The following is a 19,985-nucleotide window of genomic DNA, read 5'->3' as shown; positions in this document are numbered from 1 at the left end:
TATTCAAGTGAAATTAAACATTTAATTGTAATTTTTAAACATTATTGGGAACAATAATAGTATAATATAGTATGTAATAGAATATACATTTGTAATAATGTTCATCATAAATAATTTCTATCAGAATAAATACTATTTTAATTTAGCTGCGAACATTTTTTAGGCAATCGTCTTAGCTATATAGACTGGGGTAGCCTTTAAAAATAATGAAAAGATAAAAAAAATCGCAGTCGGATGAAACCCATTAGAAAAGGAGGGGAACATGATGAAAATAAAAGGAAAAATAAATTACGGTCAATCCGAGTTCGGGAAGTGGGAGGGGGGAGCTTTAAAGAGAAAAAAATGGTTTCTCTCGATTTCCGACAAAACTACAAGTCCTACAGAAAAAAGTTCAATGGCAAAGTTGTAGGTAATTAAAAGTTCTACAACTTTTGTATTCACAATTTTTTCACATAACCTCAAAATTTAGGTTAAAAAATTCAAAAAACCAAGTTTTTGCTCTTTTATTTTTATCTCCTTCAAAATTTATTGTTTTTCTACGAAATTTGGTGGAAACTTACTTTATTATGTCCCAAATACACTGTAATTTATTTGATTGAAAATATTTATTTTTTCGCCTTATTTTGAATTAATACCAAAAAAACAACCTAATTTTCAATCGAAAAGTCACCCGTCAAAATATCAGCTTTTTTCAAAAACTTGGGGTGCCTTTTATTCATTGAAATCTCTACTTTCATATGGTGTAAAAAAAAATAAACACCACCATAGTAAATGTTTTCAGGAAATGCATACAAACAGTGTGATAATGAGCTTTTACTAAATCAGGCACACTTCTCGAACTCTATATCTTCTCTTGTATCGGCTTTTCGGTAATATTTCAAAAGAAAAATAATTATCTGTTCTTAGTTTAATATTTTACAGCATATTCAAAAGCAAAATGATGTCGATAAAAACATTTCAGGTAGTTCGAGAAGTGTGCCTGATTTAGTAAAAGCTAATTTTCACACTGTTTGTATGCATTTCCTAAGAACATTTACTATAGTGGTGTTTATTTTTTTTACACCATATGAAAGTAGAGATTTCAATGAATAAAAGGCACCCCAAGTTTTTGAAAAAAGCTGATATTTTGACGGGTGACTTTTCGATTGAAAATTAGGTTGTTTTTTTGGTATTAATTCAAAATAAGGCGAAAAAATAAATATTTTCAATCAAATAAATTACAGTGTATTTGGAACATAATAAAGTAAGTTTTCACCAAATTTCGTAGAAAAACAATAAATTTTGAAGTAGATAAAAATAAAAAACCAAAAACTTGGTTTTTTGAATTTTTCACCTAAATTTTGAGGTTATGTGAAAAAATTGTTAATACAAAAGTTATAGATCCTTTTATTACCTACAACTTTGTCATTGAACTTTTTTCCGCAGGACTTGTAGTTTTGTCGGAAATCGAGAGAGACCATTTTTTTCTCTTAAAAGCTCCCCCCTCCCACTTCCCGAACTCGGATTGACCGTAATTTATTTTTCCTTTTATTTTTATCATATTCCCCTCCTTTTCTAATGGGTTTCATCCGACTGCGATTTTTTTTTGTTTCAAAAATTATCTACTCTAGTCTAATACGTAAGAAGCTGCCTTTATGAAATATAATTCAGGGGACACACAAAAAGTCATAGCCAAAATATTCGAAATTTTGAAATCACACTTGAAAATTTTAAAACAATTAGTGTGATTTAAGTGCTCATAAGTCATACCCCCGTGACGGCGCCGGAGCTAAGCCCTGCATCAAATCGTCTCTATGTCCGGTCAGTCGTCAGCAACATTATTACTATATAATTGCTTACTAATGCACATCAAATAATATAGACAATAGATATAATTACTTATAGCATGTTGGTATAATTGTAAAAATATTAAGATGCAAAATTTATATTTTAACTGAGACAATTCACATAAGTAAGTATTATGCTTAAATAAACTTTTAATAAAAAATGGAAGAGAAGTTATTCTATTAAATATGAATTACTTAATGAGTATAATTAATTACTTACATATTATTAATTTCCTTAAATGTATGGTTGCGATACATCATACAATACATTCACACCATGTATTTTTCGACGGCAAGACTTTAAAAAATGTGAAAAGTTCATTAAAAAGCCACGAGTGTCATTAGACTGTTCAAATATGTATTATAAAAAATAAAAGATCTTATCAAAATATTTTTTCTTACACACTAGTCATGATTGTACCGAAAGTTCATGATAGGTACAATTATTAAAAATTAAAATTACATATTGAGATTAAATTCATTCGAGATTAAACCAACATACGTAATTTGTATAATTTTAAAAATACATAGTAAAAAAATAATATTAAAGCTGAAAAATGATAAAATATGTAACATGCTTGTATAATATTAATTTGTAAACCGCCGTAGTTGTAAACTTATGTAGTTACCTATTTTAATACTTCGAAAATTATTTGTGTATCATCTATCAACATTAAAAGTAGTTACTAAGTAAACCTATTCGTCATTTCAACAAAAAAAAAATAAACATAAAACAACAGTTAATAATTGCAATAAATAGGCAACTTCATTCAGATCATTATTATATCTTATTATAATAATATTATGTTGAGATTTGAGATATGCAGCCTTTGAAAGTCATAATTATATTCCGGGTTATGTCGGTTTTTATCTGTAACAAAAATATTTTGCATTATATATCAGAATAAGACATAATCTGTTACTTTCTTATTTTGCTTGCGGCTGAAATCGCGCGGTATAAAGTAGAGCCATTTTAGGCGCGGGACATATACATTATATATTTTATACATTATATTTTTCAGCTAAACAGGTGGCGAGTGTCATAAATAAGATGACGAGAGGTAAATCACCGGGCTATGATAGCCTCAGTGTGGAGCATTTGAGACATGCAGGTGTGCACCTGCCTCGAGTGCTTGCTAAGTTTTACTCTCTTTGTGTAAGTCATTCTTATATTCCCGCTGAGATGATGAGAACTATTGTGGTCCCTATTGTCAAAAACAAAACTGGCAATATTTCGGATAGGTCAAATTACAGACCAATATCACTGGCCACCATAGCAGCTAAGGTTTTGGATAGTTTGTTTGATAAATGTCTTGGCGAAGCGCTAAACCTGGATGATGCCCAATTCGGCTTTCAACCAGGTCTATCAACAGAAAGTGCGATACTCTGCCTAAAACAAACTATTCAATACTATACTAGCAGAAGAACCCCAGTGTACGCCTGCTTTCTCGATCTTTCTAAGGCTTTTGACCTTGTATCTTATGATATACTGTGGGAAAAGATGGAGAAGGCGGGAGTACAAAGGGAGTTGATAAGTGTACTGCAATTTTGGTATGCAAATCAAGTGAACAATGTCAGGTGGGGGACAGAGTTATCCGATTCATATAGGTTGGAGTGTGGCGTGAGGCAGGGAGGTTTAACCTCGCCGAAGCTTTTCAACCTATATGTAAATGAACTCATATTAGAGCTCAGGAAAAAGGGAGGCTGTTGGATAGATGGTGTATGCGTTAATAACATCAGCTACGCAGATGATATGGTCCTGTTAGGACCCACTGCAGGTTCCATTAGAGAACTACTGAATTCCTGCCAGGAGTATGCTGCCAAGCATGGCTTATCATATAATGTCGCAAAAAGCGTTTATATGATCTTTGGAGTCCCCCGAAAGCACATTAGTTACGAACCCGTAATCAACTTAAACCAAATAGCATTAAAGAGGGTAAAACAGTTTAAATATCTCGGACACTGTGTTTCGGAGGACTTGAATGATCAAGTTGACATTGAGCGTGAGAGGCGATCCCTGGCGGCGAAATGTAATATGCTGGCCCACAGGTTCGCCCGTTGTAGCAAAGAGGCAAAAATAACTTTATTCAAAGCCTATTGCCAAAACTTCTACACGGGAAGCCTGTGGTTCAAGTACTCCAAAAAGAGTATGAATGCATTACGGGTGCAATATAATAATGGGTTTAGGATGTTGATGGGCTTGCCGAGGCATTGTTCAGCGTCTGAAATGTTTGCGCAGGCTCATACTAATGATTTTCATGCCATTTTGCGAAAAAAGACAGCTTCTTTACTCCAACGGTTACGTGAAAGTCCCAACGAAATCCTAAATGCATTATCGCAAAAAATAGACTCACCAATACTCGAACATTTTATTAATGTGTTGGTGAGGCGTGAAGTTTTTTAAATTGTATACCTAATAATTTGTATTTTTAGATTCATTATTTATTGCGTATTTTAATTTTAATTTTAATTTTTTGTTTAATTTTTCTGTGATTTTATGTATGTTTCATTGATTATTATTATTTGTGACATGTCAATTTTATAATTTGAATTTTTAGATTAATTATTTATTGCGTAGTTTAATTTTAATTTTAATTTAATTTTTCTGTGATTTTATGTATTGATTATTATTAATTGTGACATGTCAATTTTATTACCCGACTGCCAAAGAAGGAGGGTAATGTTTTTCGAGTGTATGTAAGTATGTATGTATGTCTTTTCCTTTGTGACCACCTGTAGCCTAAACGGCTTGATGGATTTTGATGTATGAGGTATCGTTAGATTTGTCTTGATTACGGGAGTGTCATAGGATACATTTTATCCTAAAAGTCCCACGGGATAAAGACATAATAATATTTTTTCTAAATTTCCCTTTAAAAAAATATGTATGCGGTATCATTAGATTCATTTCAATCACTCTTTTTTTAGTGTGCAGTCGGGTATTTTGTTTTTTTAATAATTTACTTGTATTTTATGATTGTGAGCTTAATTTTATATGTGTATTAGTGATTTTTGTGTATTGTGTGTAAAATGGGTCTCTGTTACTCTTAAATAAAGAATTTATTATTATTATTATTATTTTATATAAGCGGCGCGGCGCGCATCCGGCGCACCGCGGGCGCGCATCGGGCGCACTGTCGGCGTGCATCGGGTGCGCTATTGGCATTTTGTATGAAATAACTTAGGAAAGACGGCGCAACCGTGGCGTGCCGTCTCGACGCCTTTCCAAAATTCTTTCATACAAAATGTATAAGAAGGACGTGGTGCAAAACAGATTCAAGAGGTGCGCATATGGCACGCCCGCGCCCGCGCCGCTTGTGTTTGACCCGCGCCTTAATAGGCAACATTTGACAGTTCAACAAAATTCTACAACGTAACCTAGTAACGACGACATAGAATAACATGATATTTCGTTTTGCTAGAACTGCACATTTGCTTAACTTTTTTCAATTACGATTACATATTTATAATAATAATGACCGATAAAAGTAATTTTAAGATTTTTTTTACTAATAAACCATTCTAAACATAATAAACAATTTCTGATTTAAAGAACTGACGTCGCTACAATTTTATGTCAATAAACCTTTTTTCTTTTTAAATACAAGAGACGTTACTCTAAAAATCGAAATCTGAGATCTTGAATCGAATACATTTCTTACTTAGGAATAAAAATCATCATTTAAAATTAATAAATGTGTTTAAAGTTCGATTGACAAATGTTTCAGGTCCGTATCAATTAATTCATTTTAATTGATGTTTTTAAGCAGGTTACCTTTCTTCGAAGATAAAATTGATAGACGTCAAATGTTGCCTATTAAATTGGCTCGACTATAGTTTGTATTACATAAAATAACTACAGATTAAATACATGACTAGTTAGTAGTTACAACTGAAATGTCAAATTATTATATTTTACCGTTTTACCACTTGGAGTTGACTCAATATGTAGACAAACATATAAGCATTAGATACCAGCCACTAATGGGACATCTTACTTTATATTATTTAAGTTAACTCATAAGCATTAGCCTTGCTTACTTATATCATGCCAAAGTTATAATAAATTAATAGCTATAAGAAGCTCGCACATAACGTCAGTCTTTAAAATATATGTATTTTGAGAGAAAGTTAAAAGACATAAAAAATTTAAACCGAATTTCATTCTCCCAACGATACCCATGCAGAAGATAACAGAGAAAAGTTGCGCATGCTAAAACTCACAAATTTAGTACTTTTCCTGCAATTCCTCAATTTCGGCGCTATTTGGTTCCTGTCTGTTTGTTTTGTGCCCTCCAAGTTCTGCCAATCTTGAATTTTTCCACTTTCCATTGTCACCGTTCATGTTACGATCCTCGCAAACGCACAAAAATAGAGAATCCACTACCATCTGGAAAAAAAAGGAAAAATCATTGTGAACCTTCAACACTACAAAACAACAATAAATTACACAAGAAAGATAAATAAACTACCATGATATACTTAATTTATCGCTTACATACACATTTCACAAAGTGAAAACAAATAACAGATAATGAAATAAAAGAAGGTTGATTGGCTGAAGGTCGAATGTCTGTTATGATAGTTATGGCTGACAAGTCCTCGCTTAGCGTAATACTTATATTGTATATGAACAATCAATAAATACAAATTTATCAAGATTGTTCTTAGTTCATACTGACAGGAAAGAATTAAGATACTGCCTGGTATTTAAAAAATACAAAAAAACTTACCTCGTACAGAGATAGAATGCAATGCGCTATGAAGAATGAATAAATACATATAACGAGTGTAGGAACTGCGAAGAAATGTAAGTCGGAGTTTCGTTTCAGCAAAAGTAAGCCTATTATGCCCGTTATGGCTGTAACTATACACTTGCCCAGAAATAGAATGAAATCACCCACACTGTTTATTGTGGCCACTTGCAAGGCGTTGTTCACAATAACACTGAAAGCCTGGAATATTAATATTAAGGATATCAAATATTCCAAAATGAATGAAAAAAACATAATTACCTACAATTATAATTAGAAACACACACTTCAATATATACTTTAGCGACTCCAGTGCATATTTAAGCATATTAATTAGATAATGGGTAATTTTAAATATAAGTAATTTATTTATATACAGTAACAAAAAATTAAGCCACCTTGAAAAAGTCGAAAATAATACCAACATAATTTTTTGCAAACACAGTGGAATAAAGAAGCTCCTTTTTAGAAGTCAATTATAAGTTATAGCAACTGCAATCCAAAATTCAACATAAGGATAAAATAAACTGTATGGGTACCTTAGCTGCAGCCTTACAGAAATGGCATCTTTCAATGGTAATTATTGTGTATGCATTATGGTTCAAATAGCGAATGAATTTTTCAAGACAATAAAAGCAACAAATACCACATTTTAATCCACACTTAGCACATTCCGAACCTTTTTCTGCTCTTGACGAAAGTCTAAAAAATGTTTTATTAAGTTGTTAGTCAGTTTTTTTTCCTAGTACACATTATTCATGAAACATAATTATGCAACTCAAAACCTATTGAACGTATTTTCATGCGATTCTCATTAATAATAATAATTTGAGCCACAATAAGATAAGAGACACTGGGGAGGTTAAAACAAAAAAAAATAGTTGTCGAAATCTCTGTTAATAATTTTTTGTTTTCGTATTAAAAGTCTCATGTCCCCTAGTGGGGTAAGGGGCAGATGCATTATACATCTGTTTCACTGATCGATTTTCTTTAGGGGCAAGTAGGTGATCAGTCTTCTGTGTCCTGCCAGACCGAGACATTTTTTTTTTCTTCGTCTCCACCGGGAATCGAACGCAGGACCCCTTGGTGTTACGCTCACGCGTCAACCACTGTACCAAGGAGGCGGTCTGTTTTCGTATTACTTGCTTATAAATATTTGAAAAACTTTAAAGAATAGGAAAAAAATACGATGGCGAGACCGGATTCGAACCCGCGACTTTTCGCCGTACCGTTGCGCCACCTTCACAAATTAAGCATGAAATTTTGCAACCTTTGATTGTCTGTGTAAAAATAGAACTTTCATTATATTAGGTGATTAGCGACTATTCTTATTTGAAATAGTCCCAAAACACCTAATGAAAGGTAGATTTAATCATATCATTTAGATGTAGATTTCTATATTATTTAAATTAAATTGTTATGTTATTTAGTTATTTACTTCAAAGATTTGATAAATATTACAGAGCGATAACATCAACAGACCTATCTGTTTACAGCTCTTAGTTTGTTTATCCTCATTTACGTCAAGACAGAGGGACTTATTATTTATATGCTAGTTGATAAGTAATACCTGCTTGATACATCTATTATTAACGACAGTGGGAAAAATCCCGCAAAATACCAACAAATCAAACTGACAACAACTAGACTTACATGCAATAATTAATAATATAATAAAAAATTGCTTACTTGGCATGCAGATATGTTAGAATAAGGCGCGGCACTTTGAATAATGTAATCAAAAATGATCCTTTAGCTACTGAACCTAGATGATATTTAAGGAGTTTGCCAACAGAATAAAGCACTGGCGACGAATCACTGTGAGGACCTCTGAAAAAAAAGTTAAAATTTCAGTAATAAAATAATAAAACACAATTCATTATCTTCAATAAGTTAATCAGTAATATAATTATTTCTTAATGTTTCATAATGCATAAAGACTAATAGCACAAAAAGTATCTCAAAATGTGCTTCAATAAAAGAAATTGGCATAGAAAAATAATACAGGTATATTACAATACTAGCTGCTCCGCGCGGTTTCACCCCCGTGGCTCCACTCCTGTTGGCCGTAGCGTGATGATATACAGCCTATAACCTTCCTCGATAAATGAGCTATCTAACACCGAAGGAATTTTTCCAATCGGACCAGTAGTTTCCGGGATTAGCGCGTTCAAACAAACAAACTCTTCAGCTTTATAATATTAGTATAGGTAAAGGTATTCACATTATTTGACCAAGCCAACTAGACGCTCGGGTGGAATGCGGCCTCCCCGCCCTCTTACCGCCTCAGGTACCGCGTTCGCCTTAGTACGGTTCGCAGCATCGACGCATCTACGTTTCGCATCGCTAGTTATTTCTGTACTTTTTATTGTTATATCGTTAAATCTTGTTGTTGACTGTTAAGTTTTTTGTTGTTATTTGTTTAAGTTTTTACCCTTTCCTTTCATTCATAGACAGCCCTCGAAATGGGGAAAAATAAGACTATTCATAGCGGAGAGCGAACAGTGATATTATTAATATTTTTTTTTGCTATCTGTACCCGAGACATGGGCGAATGACGTCACAGTTGAAAAGGGTCTAGTTGGCTTGGTCACGTAGTAAAATAAATTACCTGAAATACCAATGCGACACAGCCCCCGCAATGGTCATTTGTTGGCAGCCCAGTATGAATTCACTGCCCCACACCAAGCAGATCAAACACATCCACCACATGCTCCTCACCCACATGGGGTTGAACTCTATCGGATCTAGAATATAGCCTAATGAATACAATCAACATAAGCATAAATAAATAAATAAAAAACAAAAATATAATATGTACATACCTAAAATAAATACATATGTATATCTAATGTATCTCTAAAATAAAACATAGTTTAACATACTTAAAATAAAAGTGATGTAAAATTATTATTTTTTTACCTTTTAGGTGCAGTATGAAATATAAATTTATATAAATATTTATTCGATATTTCATTATGTACCGACTTATAATAGTAATATTAAATATTGAATAAAAAAGGCACATTTACTAATCAAAAAATTAAATAGGGCAATCTAGAACTTGTCAAATATTAAAAAAAAAACAACACAAAAATACCTATAAAATGTTATTCTTTGAAATGAGGTCAGCAAAGGAAACATTGTTTTGCATTTAATATAATAGCCTTCTGTGTACATGGTATGACTCATCAAGACTATGACAACATTTCAAGAAATAAAGTAGGGCAGTCCGCAGTAATGATATATGAACATTAACTTAATAACATAATTACTAAATCAATACTTTTTAATCTCATATAAAACTACTTTTATAAAGGTAACTAAAAATAGTACAATACTATCTAATAATAACTACTCAATACCACTAAGAACAAATTACCAACAAAAAAAATAAGCTTACTATATCTCAATAAAATTTCTTATAACACAAAATTTGATAGTTGTATTCTCCTAATTCCCACTTTGCACTCCTGCTTTTCAATAAAAAGAAAGTTAATCAAACATATACATAATGTAAAATTTATTAAAATTATTTTTAAGAAGGTACTCACTCTTGAAACTTGCACTGCTGTTAATCTTCTGAGCCTGTATGGCTGCACTATCGACATGGTCTGGTAGTTGTGTACCATTAATAAAGAAGTTTGTTTTATAAGGTATACCAGGATAGTTTGCTGTAGCTAAACAAACCTAGAACATAATTTTTGCTATAATAAAATACAAGCTTTGCATATAAATATAATATTTAAAGGTGTTTAAATCTTACCACAACAGATGACCAAAATGTAAAGAACAGCACCAAGAAGAAAAATGTAATAATTGGCTGGAGGAAGAGAGTTGGTATGGATCCAAGGCAGTGTGCTGTTTCTTTGAACAAAGCTGCCAAAAATGACACCCGCGATCTCATCACCCACACGAGAAGGAGCAAAATGACCTAGAATTATTATTTTTACATAAATAACAAGCAAAATACAAAAATCTGAAAAAGTTGTAATGACTTACAGTAATTATAGTGGCTATAATGGAGTACCAAAGGAAGGCTTTTTCATTTTTGAAGGATTCCTGAAAACAAAATTTGTTAATGTGTTAGTTTCTAAAATTTAATTATGTAGTGTCACTGAGAAGACTGACCCAAAAGCATGTAAAAAATTTTTTTGTTAATAAAAAAATTGCCAATTGAACTTACAGCTAGAAACGCAGACGAATCAGAGAAGTCTCTCTGTTTAGTTCTAAGTTCATGATAGGTGTACCATAGCAAGGCTGTACCCGCCACACTTGCAATTGATACTACGATCATAAATATCCATGACACTAATGTTGCCAACAAATGCAAAATGGAAACCATTATTAAAGAGCAAACTGAAAAAAATATAGACATGGAAGTAAATAAGTTTATATAATAGATATAGATATTATTATTATATGTATATATTATAAGAGTTACTTACTAAATGCTATAATAACACATATTATCATTTCTTTCCAAGAGTTATAAAGATCAGACAGCATTTGCTCTATTGTGTCCCAGCTGTTAAGCAAATCATAGAAATCGGTGAAAACTTTCTGAGCAACTTCTTTTGCTGATTTTGGAAAGCATCGGTTAAGAAGTGGAAATGATTCATAAACTGGTAAGACAGGACAAGGGCCTATGAAGTTGTTAATATCTCCAGTATTTGTAGTAGTATTCAAGTTTATATCATATCTACATAAACTAGATCCAGTTTGCTTGTAGAAGTTTTGTATATCAGTTAAAGTCTCCAATCTTTTATTTGGGCATTCTTTAACACATATTTTGAGAGATCGACGCAATTGCTTTACATCCATAAAAAACAAATAGCTTTTGTCAGCAGTGCTTATGCCAGCAAGTGGGAAGTTAATTAGTTTCTTGTTATTTTTTACACCACATGTATTACCAAAAGAGTCGTATCCATTTATAAGACGTTGCGGATTTCCATATACAAAAGAGATTGCAGCAACAAATATCTAGAAATAAATAAAAATAAATTCATAAAAGTTTTGATATAATCAATAATCACAATACTACACTGAAAGAAACTCATTATCAAAATTTTACTTTACCATTGCTATCCAAAATATCACATATATAACCAGCCACAAGACGTCAGTACATCCCTTTTTCGGCGTTTCATTTTGTGGTGATATTTCACTTTGCGTGCACCCCATGACTACTCCTCGCAAGAAACCTTTTTAAAGTATTTTTGTATCAAAGTCGTAAACGGGTAAATTGCTTAGATATAAATTAAACGCCAACACAAAAGGCGCGGCTACTGCATTGATACCTCATACGGCATACCATACGCTCTTTGATTTGATTGGGTACCTTGTTATGGACGCTCTAAACTATGTTCCACTATGATTTAATAATATTTTTCTAAATCTATAAAATATATTCGATTCTGAACTTTCAATGCAATAAATATAAAAAAATGCCGAATAAGATTCGGTTTATTATCGAAAATATCAACAATAAACAATAAACATTGGCATTTCGACAAAATAGTGACCTGAGCATTCACCAACACCAAACAAATTATTTAAAACCACAGAAAATAAACTTGGTTAAAAAAATGTATACCACAGATTAAAAAAAAACCGATAAATCCAATAGCTGGTGCGTTTCACGTTCCAATAGGCATGACGAAAGATTTTCAAAACCTCTTCCATAATGTGTGTATACGTTTATTAAACAAGAAAAACCCTATATTTCGCTAATATACTTAAATTTAACGAAGATAAAAGCCATTTTTCAAAAAATATTTATTAACTGTGCTAAAACAGCTCACAGGTGTCATGGCGTAGGCGTGACGTCACTCTTACGTAAATACGTAATTATCTGTATGCATAGCGAAGTAAAATTAAACAAATATTTAATTATAAAGTGTTATAGAATCTAATTTCAAAGTTTATAAGTGGTGTGCAGTATTGCAATGTGAATCTACATAAAAATAATACCCAAAATAGTGTTAGTAATTGTTTAAAGTGAGAAAATAATATGAAATGATTGTATAAATTTGACGCAGAGAAACCCGAACCACATATTCGTGAATTCGCAATTATATTTCTGTTCTGAGTCGATAAAGCTCATAAAGCATACGTGAAAAAATAGAAAATAAATAAAAATGCGTATTCTCAGCATATTCATAACAACAAAATACACCTGCCGCGAAGTTGTTGTGAGTTGTTTACGTAGACGTGACGTCACGCGTGTTTCAGTCAAAATGGCGGACTGCAGAATTTCAATAAATAATAAATCATTTATTTGCACCATTCTTAGATCATTAAGTAATGGATGGAGTACGCTGGCAAATGTTCTAACTAAACTTTCTGCTGATTTTGGTGCGGGGAGGGTAACTCACACTGATGAAACACAATGAAACATAATCACACATTCACAAAAATAATTTGTGTCACGAAAGTCGTAAAAATTTACGACCTTTTAAGCGACGAGTTTTTAAATTCAACTCTATCACTAAGATAATAAAGATTAAATTTGTATTTCATTCCAAGATAGTCATGTGGAGTGGGGTTCAATATCGCGTTCTAAATTCAACTTTATCACTTAGGTCATAAAGATTAAATTTGTATATTTTCTTTCCATGATAGTCTCGTGGGGCCGCATCAATGATCGAGTAAACATGACTCGATTATTTTTCTTGATCATATCGCTAAACGATACATTGACGATTATTAGAAATTGCATTTTATTAGAAATGTACGTTAAAAAAATAAAAAAATATACACAAATGAAAGGTTATTCCATCTTTTTTAATATTCGACATGTTTGAATTGCTTCTGCAAGACTTGACAGTACAAAACGGCATTTTTAGCGGAGCACTCGCAGACGTCCGTTCGACGTTTTACGAATACGCAGAGTGCTTGTAATCGATTACGCAAGTAGTTTTTATGAAAGGATAAGATTTTTCGATGAAAATAATCTTATACCTCGGCAAAAGGGGAAACGCCTGCGAGTGTTATCCATTACTTAATGATCTAAGGCACCATTAGATATATCTTACAAAAATTTAATGACCCAGGCTCCTAATATAGTTGTAAACTGTTTTTCAGGAGCCTGTGTTCACACTAATTTATATTACACTGTTACAATGGCGTATGTACACGAATTTATTCAGCTTTAGACATAATTTATTATAATATTATTTGTTACATTTCAACATTTGTTCATTATACATTATTATTAATTAATTACCTATTTAATAATTATGCATGCATTAAAAAAATAAAATAATAAAAAATAATGTTTTATTTTATTGATAATATCATTAATCTTAATGTTTTTAATATTTCTAAGTCACTATTTTTAATGTATATATTATACATTTTCCCTTAAAAACACTAATTCGAACATTTATGGATACTGTCGTCATGCCTGCGGCACTCAGATTGCACGCATCAATTCACGCGCATTATTTTTTCTAGTGCTCGATTGTGCGAAGCGTTGCTGTAGTTGGAACATTCAATGTTAAGCATTATGCCGCATAATGCGCTCTAGTGCTGTAATTGGAAAACGGGGTATATTTAATTTATTTATATATAATCATATAATATACATTTCCCTTAAAAACACTAATACGATCATTTATGGATACCGTCGTCATCCCTATTGGAAAACGGGGGATTGCACGCATCAATTCACGCGCATTACTTATAAGAGTGCTCGATTGTGCGAAGCGTTGCTGAAGTTGGAACATTCAACGTGCATTATGCCGCATAATGCGCTCTAGTGCTGTAATTGGAAAACACGGGTTTTTTCCTTAAGCGCGAGTCTAGTCGCGCGGTTTTTAACGAAATATATCTATAGAGGTAGTGCCTGATTTAGAAATGCCTTTGAACTTTGAATTGGCTTATGCAATGACATTCAAATGCTTTACACACAGGCTTTACAAATATAAATTTTCAAAGAATAGTAAAAATTCGATCACGAGGAGGTATATAGTGCTTATCTCACCAAATCAACGATCCACATATTATCTTAAATAATTTACTCCTTGCTCTTATTTCCACGTTAATCGTTTTTGTTTCTATTATACCCAATTTCATGTGTTCTTTTAACCTCGAGATGCAGAGTAAATGAGGAGGGTCGGAACAAAAACCGATAAACGCCATGCTGTATTATTTTTTTTTTTTGTAATTTCGATGCTTTTGCATAATTTTACATGATAAGCTTATTGAATCTGTTCTAAAGCCGATGAATCTAGTAGAAAAATGCGCTTCAAGTTAAATGATCTATACAGATACCGATAAATCCACTGATGAGGTAAAAGAAAATTGATATCTTAACAGAAACCGATAAATCCTACATAAATTTGATAGATTTTTATAAGGTTGAGACAAAAACCGATATATCAATTTTTTATTTTTAATTATTTAATTCCTCATATACTTAGTTTTAACCAAAAATGTTAATGGTTTTTTCACATAGCGATAAATCCTTAGTTGATTTTTTCAAAAAACGATAAATCCGGATAGTCTAAGCAAAAACCGCTATATCCATTTTTTTTTATTTTTTTTTTTCGTTTATTACTTCACACACGAATCTGTTGTTTTGGCCACCAAACAATGTTGCTAATGTTGATATATTAAGATTTTCTACTCTCTTTTACCTAAAAAAACAAAGAAATAAAACGTTTTTTCCGATTTGTCAAAAATCTTAGAAAGTGGATTTAGCGGTTTTTGTTCCGAAGCTCCTCAAATGTTAAAATTACGCTTATACATGAAAACCTAAGCTTCGACACCAAACCCACAGACCAAACCTTTATAACTATTCAAAAACCGAAACGAAGGGTGTTTCATAGCAATAATTTTTGAGGCGAGCGAATTGCGTAGGTTTGCCTCCCGCCTCTCGTATGTTATTCGTTTCGTATCAGTTTGAACGTACCGTTTAGTACATTTACAAATGACACTATTTTGTCACTGCCAGATGTCAATTGTCAGTTATCAAATGTTAACAGCGTAGAGTGAGAAGTACATTCTCCCTCTACGGTTAACAGTCACACTGTCATTCAACTGAAAATTGAAATTGGGAATTGGGATTGAGAAATTTTTGAAAATAAGAAAAGTGACCACGTTTATTCAATATCAATATTGCACTATGTTTTTGAAATGCTTACTAGATAGTAAAGCACTATTCTTACAATATTATTGTAAAAGAACCTTAAACAATAATGTAGCCAGTATTACCAAAATACATAGGGAAATTTATACAAGAATGTACCCTACAAAAGTAGTTCTAGCTAATGGTGCATCTATAAATATTAGGTACCATGAACCCCGTAAAATAATAAAGGTAAGTTATTAGAAAGATATTAAACCTGTGTACTATTGTATATTTTATATATCATCATATGTCATAACCTATTTTCTTTAGATAACAAGTTATATCAAAAAAGTAACATAAATAATGTTCATTTAACATTACTGTGTTTGTGTGTTTAATATGTATTAAACATAATAATTCATAACATAGTATTTACCTGGCTGATTGTTTCATATCTATAATAATTTGGTTACAGCTACCTTTAGATCTATCTCTTTTATCGGAAGCAGAGAAAAAGATGCGACTGGATAGAAGGAAACCTAAAAAGAAGGTTAAAATCACTGAAACGATAGAAGATAACTTTAATGCCAAAAAGTACCTGAAATATTTGAAGAAGAAGTGATATGCTACATTTTTTTTGTAGATTTAAATAATATAGAAAGAATATTAATTATACTGGTAATGTAGACCACCTCTATTATTTCTTGTTCCTTAATCAACTGCACAAACCATTAACCAAGTGTAGTAGAAAAGATTTCCTTCACTTCACTTATAGTTATACTTTACCATAATGAGTGATGATACATTACCCAAACATGGGACTTGTTGTTTGTGAGGATCTGTTAGGTATCTAAACTTCTGTGCTTATAATATAAAGCAGAAGAGTTCGTTTGAATGTGCTAATTTAAGGAACAACTGGACCAATTTAAAAAAATGCTTCTCTAACGGATGTGTATGTGATAACCAAGTGTTCTAGGCGTGCCGTAGCGGATCGATAGATTGTTGTATAAAAACTTCCATTTCCTTGATCCACCCTCTAATTCAAATTCGTCCGTCGATTTGTTTCTTCTATATTATTAATAATATTTTATAGGTGAAATATTTTTGTTTGTTTAGTGCTAGAGTCTGGCCAGCCAAAGCTGAACCCAGTGATTTTTGTAGCGGCCACACTATCTGGAATGTCATCATGGCGTTCCTGCCAGTTTCTGCGTAGTTAGTTGTCAGTTTTGTTGAAAACGGTTCAAATTATTTGCGTTTTTATTGGTTTTAGTGTTGAAATATGGGTAAAACTATAAAGAGTGCTGTATGGCAGCTTTTATTTATAATGATAAGTAAATACAAAGAATTACAATGATTAGTAAATACAAAACAAATAATATAAGTCAAATGTTTTATTGACAGGGCTACCACATCCTTTAATAACTTTTAAATCCTGATTTGTTGTGTACATAATGTACCCATATACTATGATCACCTATAGGAATATCAAAAGTATAAAAAAAAATTCCTATTTAAGCCGAAGGTACCAGGTCTATATTTTTTAAATTTGCCACCCTTTACTGGATTTAGCTTTGGCTGGCCAGACTCGAATCTTAGGAACTGCAGGTATAATTTGAATAATTCTTTCAGTGTTAAATTGAATAGCCCATTTATCGAAGAAGGGTATAATATTTTATATTATATCATCACGCTAGCTATGTTATATTTTAAATTTAATTAATTATTTTAAGTCTAACTCAATAGTATACAAACCAAATTACGCACATTATTAAAGTTAAAATCGAAATATTTGAAAAAAAATCAGATTTAGCACTTTCTATTGTCCAGCGCATGCACAAACCAAATAGAGCGCAAAGAAAATTTGATAATATTAAATTTAATCATCCCCTAACTAAAAGCTAGGAATCCTAACATTCTGATTTAGAATTGTCTATTGTTATATCATCTGTCAAAATGACCAATTATATTTTTAATTTTGACAGTCCTGTCTTGGATCTTTCCGTTCTAATCAGGTGCTTTTTATTTTTGAATACATACCTATATTGAGTTTCTTAGAACATGTGATATCGTGATACCAAAAAGCTTCCAAAATTTAATAGTTGTAACATTATACATTATCCGTTTCAGGCATATCATGTTAAGATAACCTCGCAGCCTTACGTAAGGCACCTACGAAATGGGTAGTACAGTATCAACAGAGGCGGAGAAGCCTAGAAATTTTGCCAAAAATGTTAATCCACCCGCAGAATGCCCTATGCACAATAAAATGGAAAATCAAGAGAAAAAGGCAGAATCACGCCCATCGGAATGTCCCATCCAAAGGGATGATGTTAATCCTTATAACATGGTATATTAAGAACATTTGATTAAGAATTAAATCGAATCTATAAACGTTTATACTATAAAATGTGTATAATTTTATAGATGCCTCCAGCTAATCAACAACCTGCACCAGACCAACCATTTGAGCTTCCTACTCAAAGACAAGTATCCAGTATCCCTCGTGCCATGCCTGATGGATCCACCGAATTCTGGGTATATCCAAGTCAACAAATGTTTTGGAATGCAATGTTACGCAAAGGTTGGCGTTGGAAGGATGAAGACATCAAACCTAAGGATATGGACGATATCATCAAAATACATAATGCCAACAATGAACAGGTAATTAATAGATGTACTGAAGTCAAATTTTTAGTTGTATTATTTTTTTTAAATATAAGTGACTTTTGTGTTTTGTTCCCTTGTTTATTTCTCACATAATGAACACATATAATTAATTGTAATTAATGTTAACTATGGCTGACTCAGAACCAAAAGTATATAAAACTGTTAATTATTAATGCTGATTATTTTTATACCTTCTAAAAATCCCTAATTTTATAGGCATGGCTAGAGGTCTTGAAGTGGGAAGCCTTACATGCCAAAGAATGTGGACATCCCAGACTTAAGAGTTTTGGAGGAAAGGCAACCCAATACAGCCCTAGAGCACGTATTCGATCAATGCTTGGGTGAGTACATGATGCAATAATATGCAATTATATTTGTGTAACATTATAAACACACTTTTTAATGTGATTTTATAACTTTCCAGATACGAGTTGCCTTTCGATCGTCATGATTGGATTGTAGACAGATGTGGTAAAGAAGTTCGATACATTATTGATTATTATGATGGTGGTGAAGTTGACAGTAAAAATGAATTTGCCCTGTTAGATGTCAGGCCAGCCATGGATTCATTTGAAAATGTCTGGGACAGAATGAAAGTTATGTATATGAGATACCGGTTTGAGTTGTTGGAAAATAAAGAAAACCCCAAAATTACAAATTGACCTTAATATGTTGCCGTCTTTATATTTTTGAGAGAGTAAAATCTTGTTTCTTTTGTGACTGTAAATGGAATACCTAACAAAATAGCTATGAAACTAATATCCCTACTTAATTTCCCATTAAAGTCACTGAAAATGTGTTATATTTGAATTCTTATTGTTTTTAATTAAGATTGCTCACTGATCATACAAATTCTCTACTTGTGATCAGTTGAATATAGAGGGGAATTAAAATTTAAAGTTAAAGACAGATCACTTGAAATTAATTTTATTAAATATGTATAGAATTTCCCAAAAATTCTTATTGTGTGTCTAATTTTGTCAATTAAAAAGCAATAGCCTTTTCACTGATAAGTAATTACTTCAAAAATACATAATTCATCACCTGCTTTGCAATTGCTATTCAGGTGATGAATTATGTATATGTATTACTTACCTGTTCATTGTTGGCATTATGTATTTTGATGATATCATCCAAATACATAATGCAAACGAAAAAGGTATACCTACTTATTAATTTCTTATTAAATCCCACCACTGTGATGTATTACTTAAATTATTCTTATTAAATTTCTATGTGGAGTTGTTCTGTGAACAGAAATAATTGTTACTGCAGTGACTCTTTGTGATTTAACATTATTCACTTCATTATTTCACAATAATTTTCACTATGTACTAATCAGTAGTTTAATTGGAAGTAGATTATAGACATGTTGGTAATTTATTATTAGAGTGGATAATCACAATTGACTTGAGGTCTTGAGATTGTTTGTAGATATGCATGTTTCAAAACCTGAGTAGGTACTTCATAGTGCTTACAAAATTTGTGAATAATTTTGAGGAGTGTTGAAAATATTGCTTTTTATCTTACCATATAATAAATTATTAAAATTGTAATTTGTTTTATTTATATTTTTACCATACATTTTTCATCAAATAAAATTTAAAGATATCATTTGAAATTCGAAATAGCGGATATTTAATAATTTGTATTCTCCATAAA

At 31.8% G+C, this 19,985-nt stretch overlaps 3 protein-coding genes across 5 annotated transcripts; 2 read left to right on the top strand and 1 right to left on the bottom strand.

Moving 5' to 3' along the window:
- Positions 1-1,561: 1,561 nt before the first annotated feature.
- On the bottom strand, positions 1,562-12,120 carry Ctl1 (choline transporter-like protein 1). Of its 3 annotated transcripts, none has more exons than XM_090106790.1 (12): positions 11,660-12,120; positions 11,029-11,563; positions 10,767-10,939; positions 10,583-10,642; positions 10,347-10,514; positions 10,135-10,270; positions 9,192-9,339; positions 8,270-8,410; positions 7,120-7,282; positions 6,560-6,781; positions 6,051-6,216; positions 1,562-2,697 (listed from the first exon to the last, which is right to left on the bottom strand). In XM_090106790.1, the coding sequence occupies exons 1-11, from the start codon at positions 11,762-11,764 to the stop codon at positions 6,055-6,057; spliced, it is 2,013 nt and encodes a 670-aa protein (XP_089962916.1). In that variant the 5' UTR covers positions 11,765-12,120; the 3' UTR covers positions 1,562-2,697; positions 6,051-6,054. The 3 variants fall into 3 exon arrangements, with proteins under 3 accessions (XP_089962916.1, XP_089962919.1, XP_089962918.1); XM_090106793.1 differs by having other exon boundaries at positions 9,192-9,327; XM_090106792.1 differs by having other exon boundaries at positions 1,563-2,697; positions 6,062-6,216.
- A 3,487-nt stretch (positions 12,121-15,607) lies between these two features.
- Positions 15,608-16,344, top strand: mRpL55 (mitochondrial ribosomal protein L55). Its single transcript, XM_090106887.1, has 2 exons — positions 15,608-15,905; positions 16,132-16,344. The coding sequence occupies exons 1-2, from the start codon at positions 15,711-15,713 to the stop codon at positions 16,276-16,278; spliced, it is 342 nt and encodes a 113-aa protein (XP_089963013.1). The 5' UTR covers positions 15,608-15,710; the 3' UTR covers positions 16,279-16,344.
- Positions 16,345-17,529: 1,185 nt separating this feature from the next.
- On the top strand, positions 17,530-19,879 carry Cchl (Cytochrome c heme lyase). Its single transcript, XM_090106886.1, has 5 exons — positions 17,530-17,668; positions 17,784-18,003; positions 18,081-18,317; positions 18,540-18,664; positions 18,748-19,879. The coding sequence occupies exons 2-5, from the start codon at positions 17,833-17,835 to the stop codon at positions 18,983-18,985; spliced, it is 771 nt and encodes a 256-aa protein (XP_089963012.1). The 5' UTR covers positions 17,530-17,668; positions 17,784-17,832; the 3' UTR covers positions 18,986-19,879.
- The last annotated feature ends 106 nt before the right edge of the window (positions 19,880-19,985 follow it).

Source organism: Colias eurytheme, chromosome 11 (assembly GCF_061535395.1).
Source record: "Colias eurytheme isolate Ceu_HAF_F1 chromosome 11, ilColEury1 Martin Lab GWU primary, whole genome shotgun sequence".
NCBI classification, from domain to species: domain Eukaryota; kingdom Metazoa; phylum Arthropoda; class Insecta; order Lepidoptera; family Pieridae; genus Colias; species Colias eurytheme.
This window is presented reverse-complemented; position numbering and strand designations above follow the sequence as displayed.

Coding starts and splice junctions, on each gene's coding strand:
- Cchl (XM_090106886.1), top strand. CDS start 17,833: ATGGGTAGTACAGTATCAACAGAGGCGGAGAAGCCTAGAAATTTTGCC. Junction 18,318..18,539: donor ATAATGCCAACAATGAACAG/GTAATTAATAGA, acceptor CTAATTTTATAG/GCATGGCTAGAGGTCTTGAA. Junction 18,665..18,747: donor CGTATTCGATCAATGCTTGG/GTGAGTACATGA, acceptor ATAACTTTCCAG/ATACGAGTTGCCTTTCGATC.
- Ctl1 (XM_090106790.1), bottom strand. CDS start 11,764: ATGGGGTGCACGCAAAGTGAAATATCACCACAAAATGAAACGCCGAAA. Junction 10,940..11,028: donor ATGTGTTATTATAGCATTTA/GTAAGTAACTCT, acceptor TATTTTTTTCAG/TTTGCTCTTTAATAATGGTT. Junction 8,411..9,191: donor GTGTCGCATTGGTATTTCAG/GTAATTTATTTT, acceptor CTTTTTTTTCAG/AGGTCCTCACAGTGATTCGT.
- mRpL55 (XM_090106887.1), top strand. CDS start 15,711: ATGTTTTTGAAATGCTTACTAGATAGTAAAGCACTATTCTTACAATAT. Junction 15,906..16,131: donor AACCCCGTAAAATAATAAAG/GTAAGTTATTAG, acceptor ATTTGGTTACAG/CTACCTTTAGATCTATCTCT.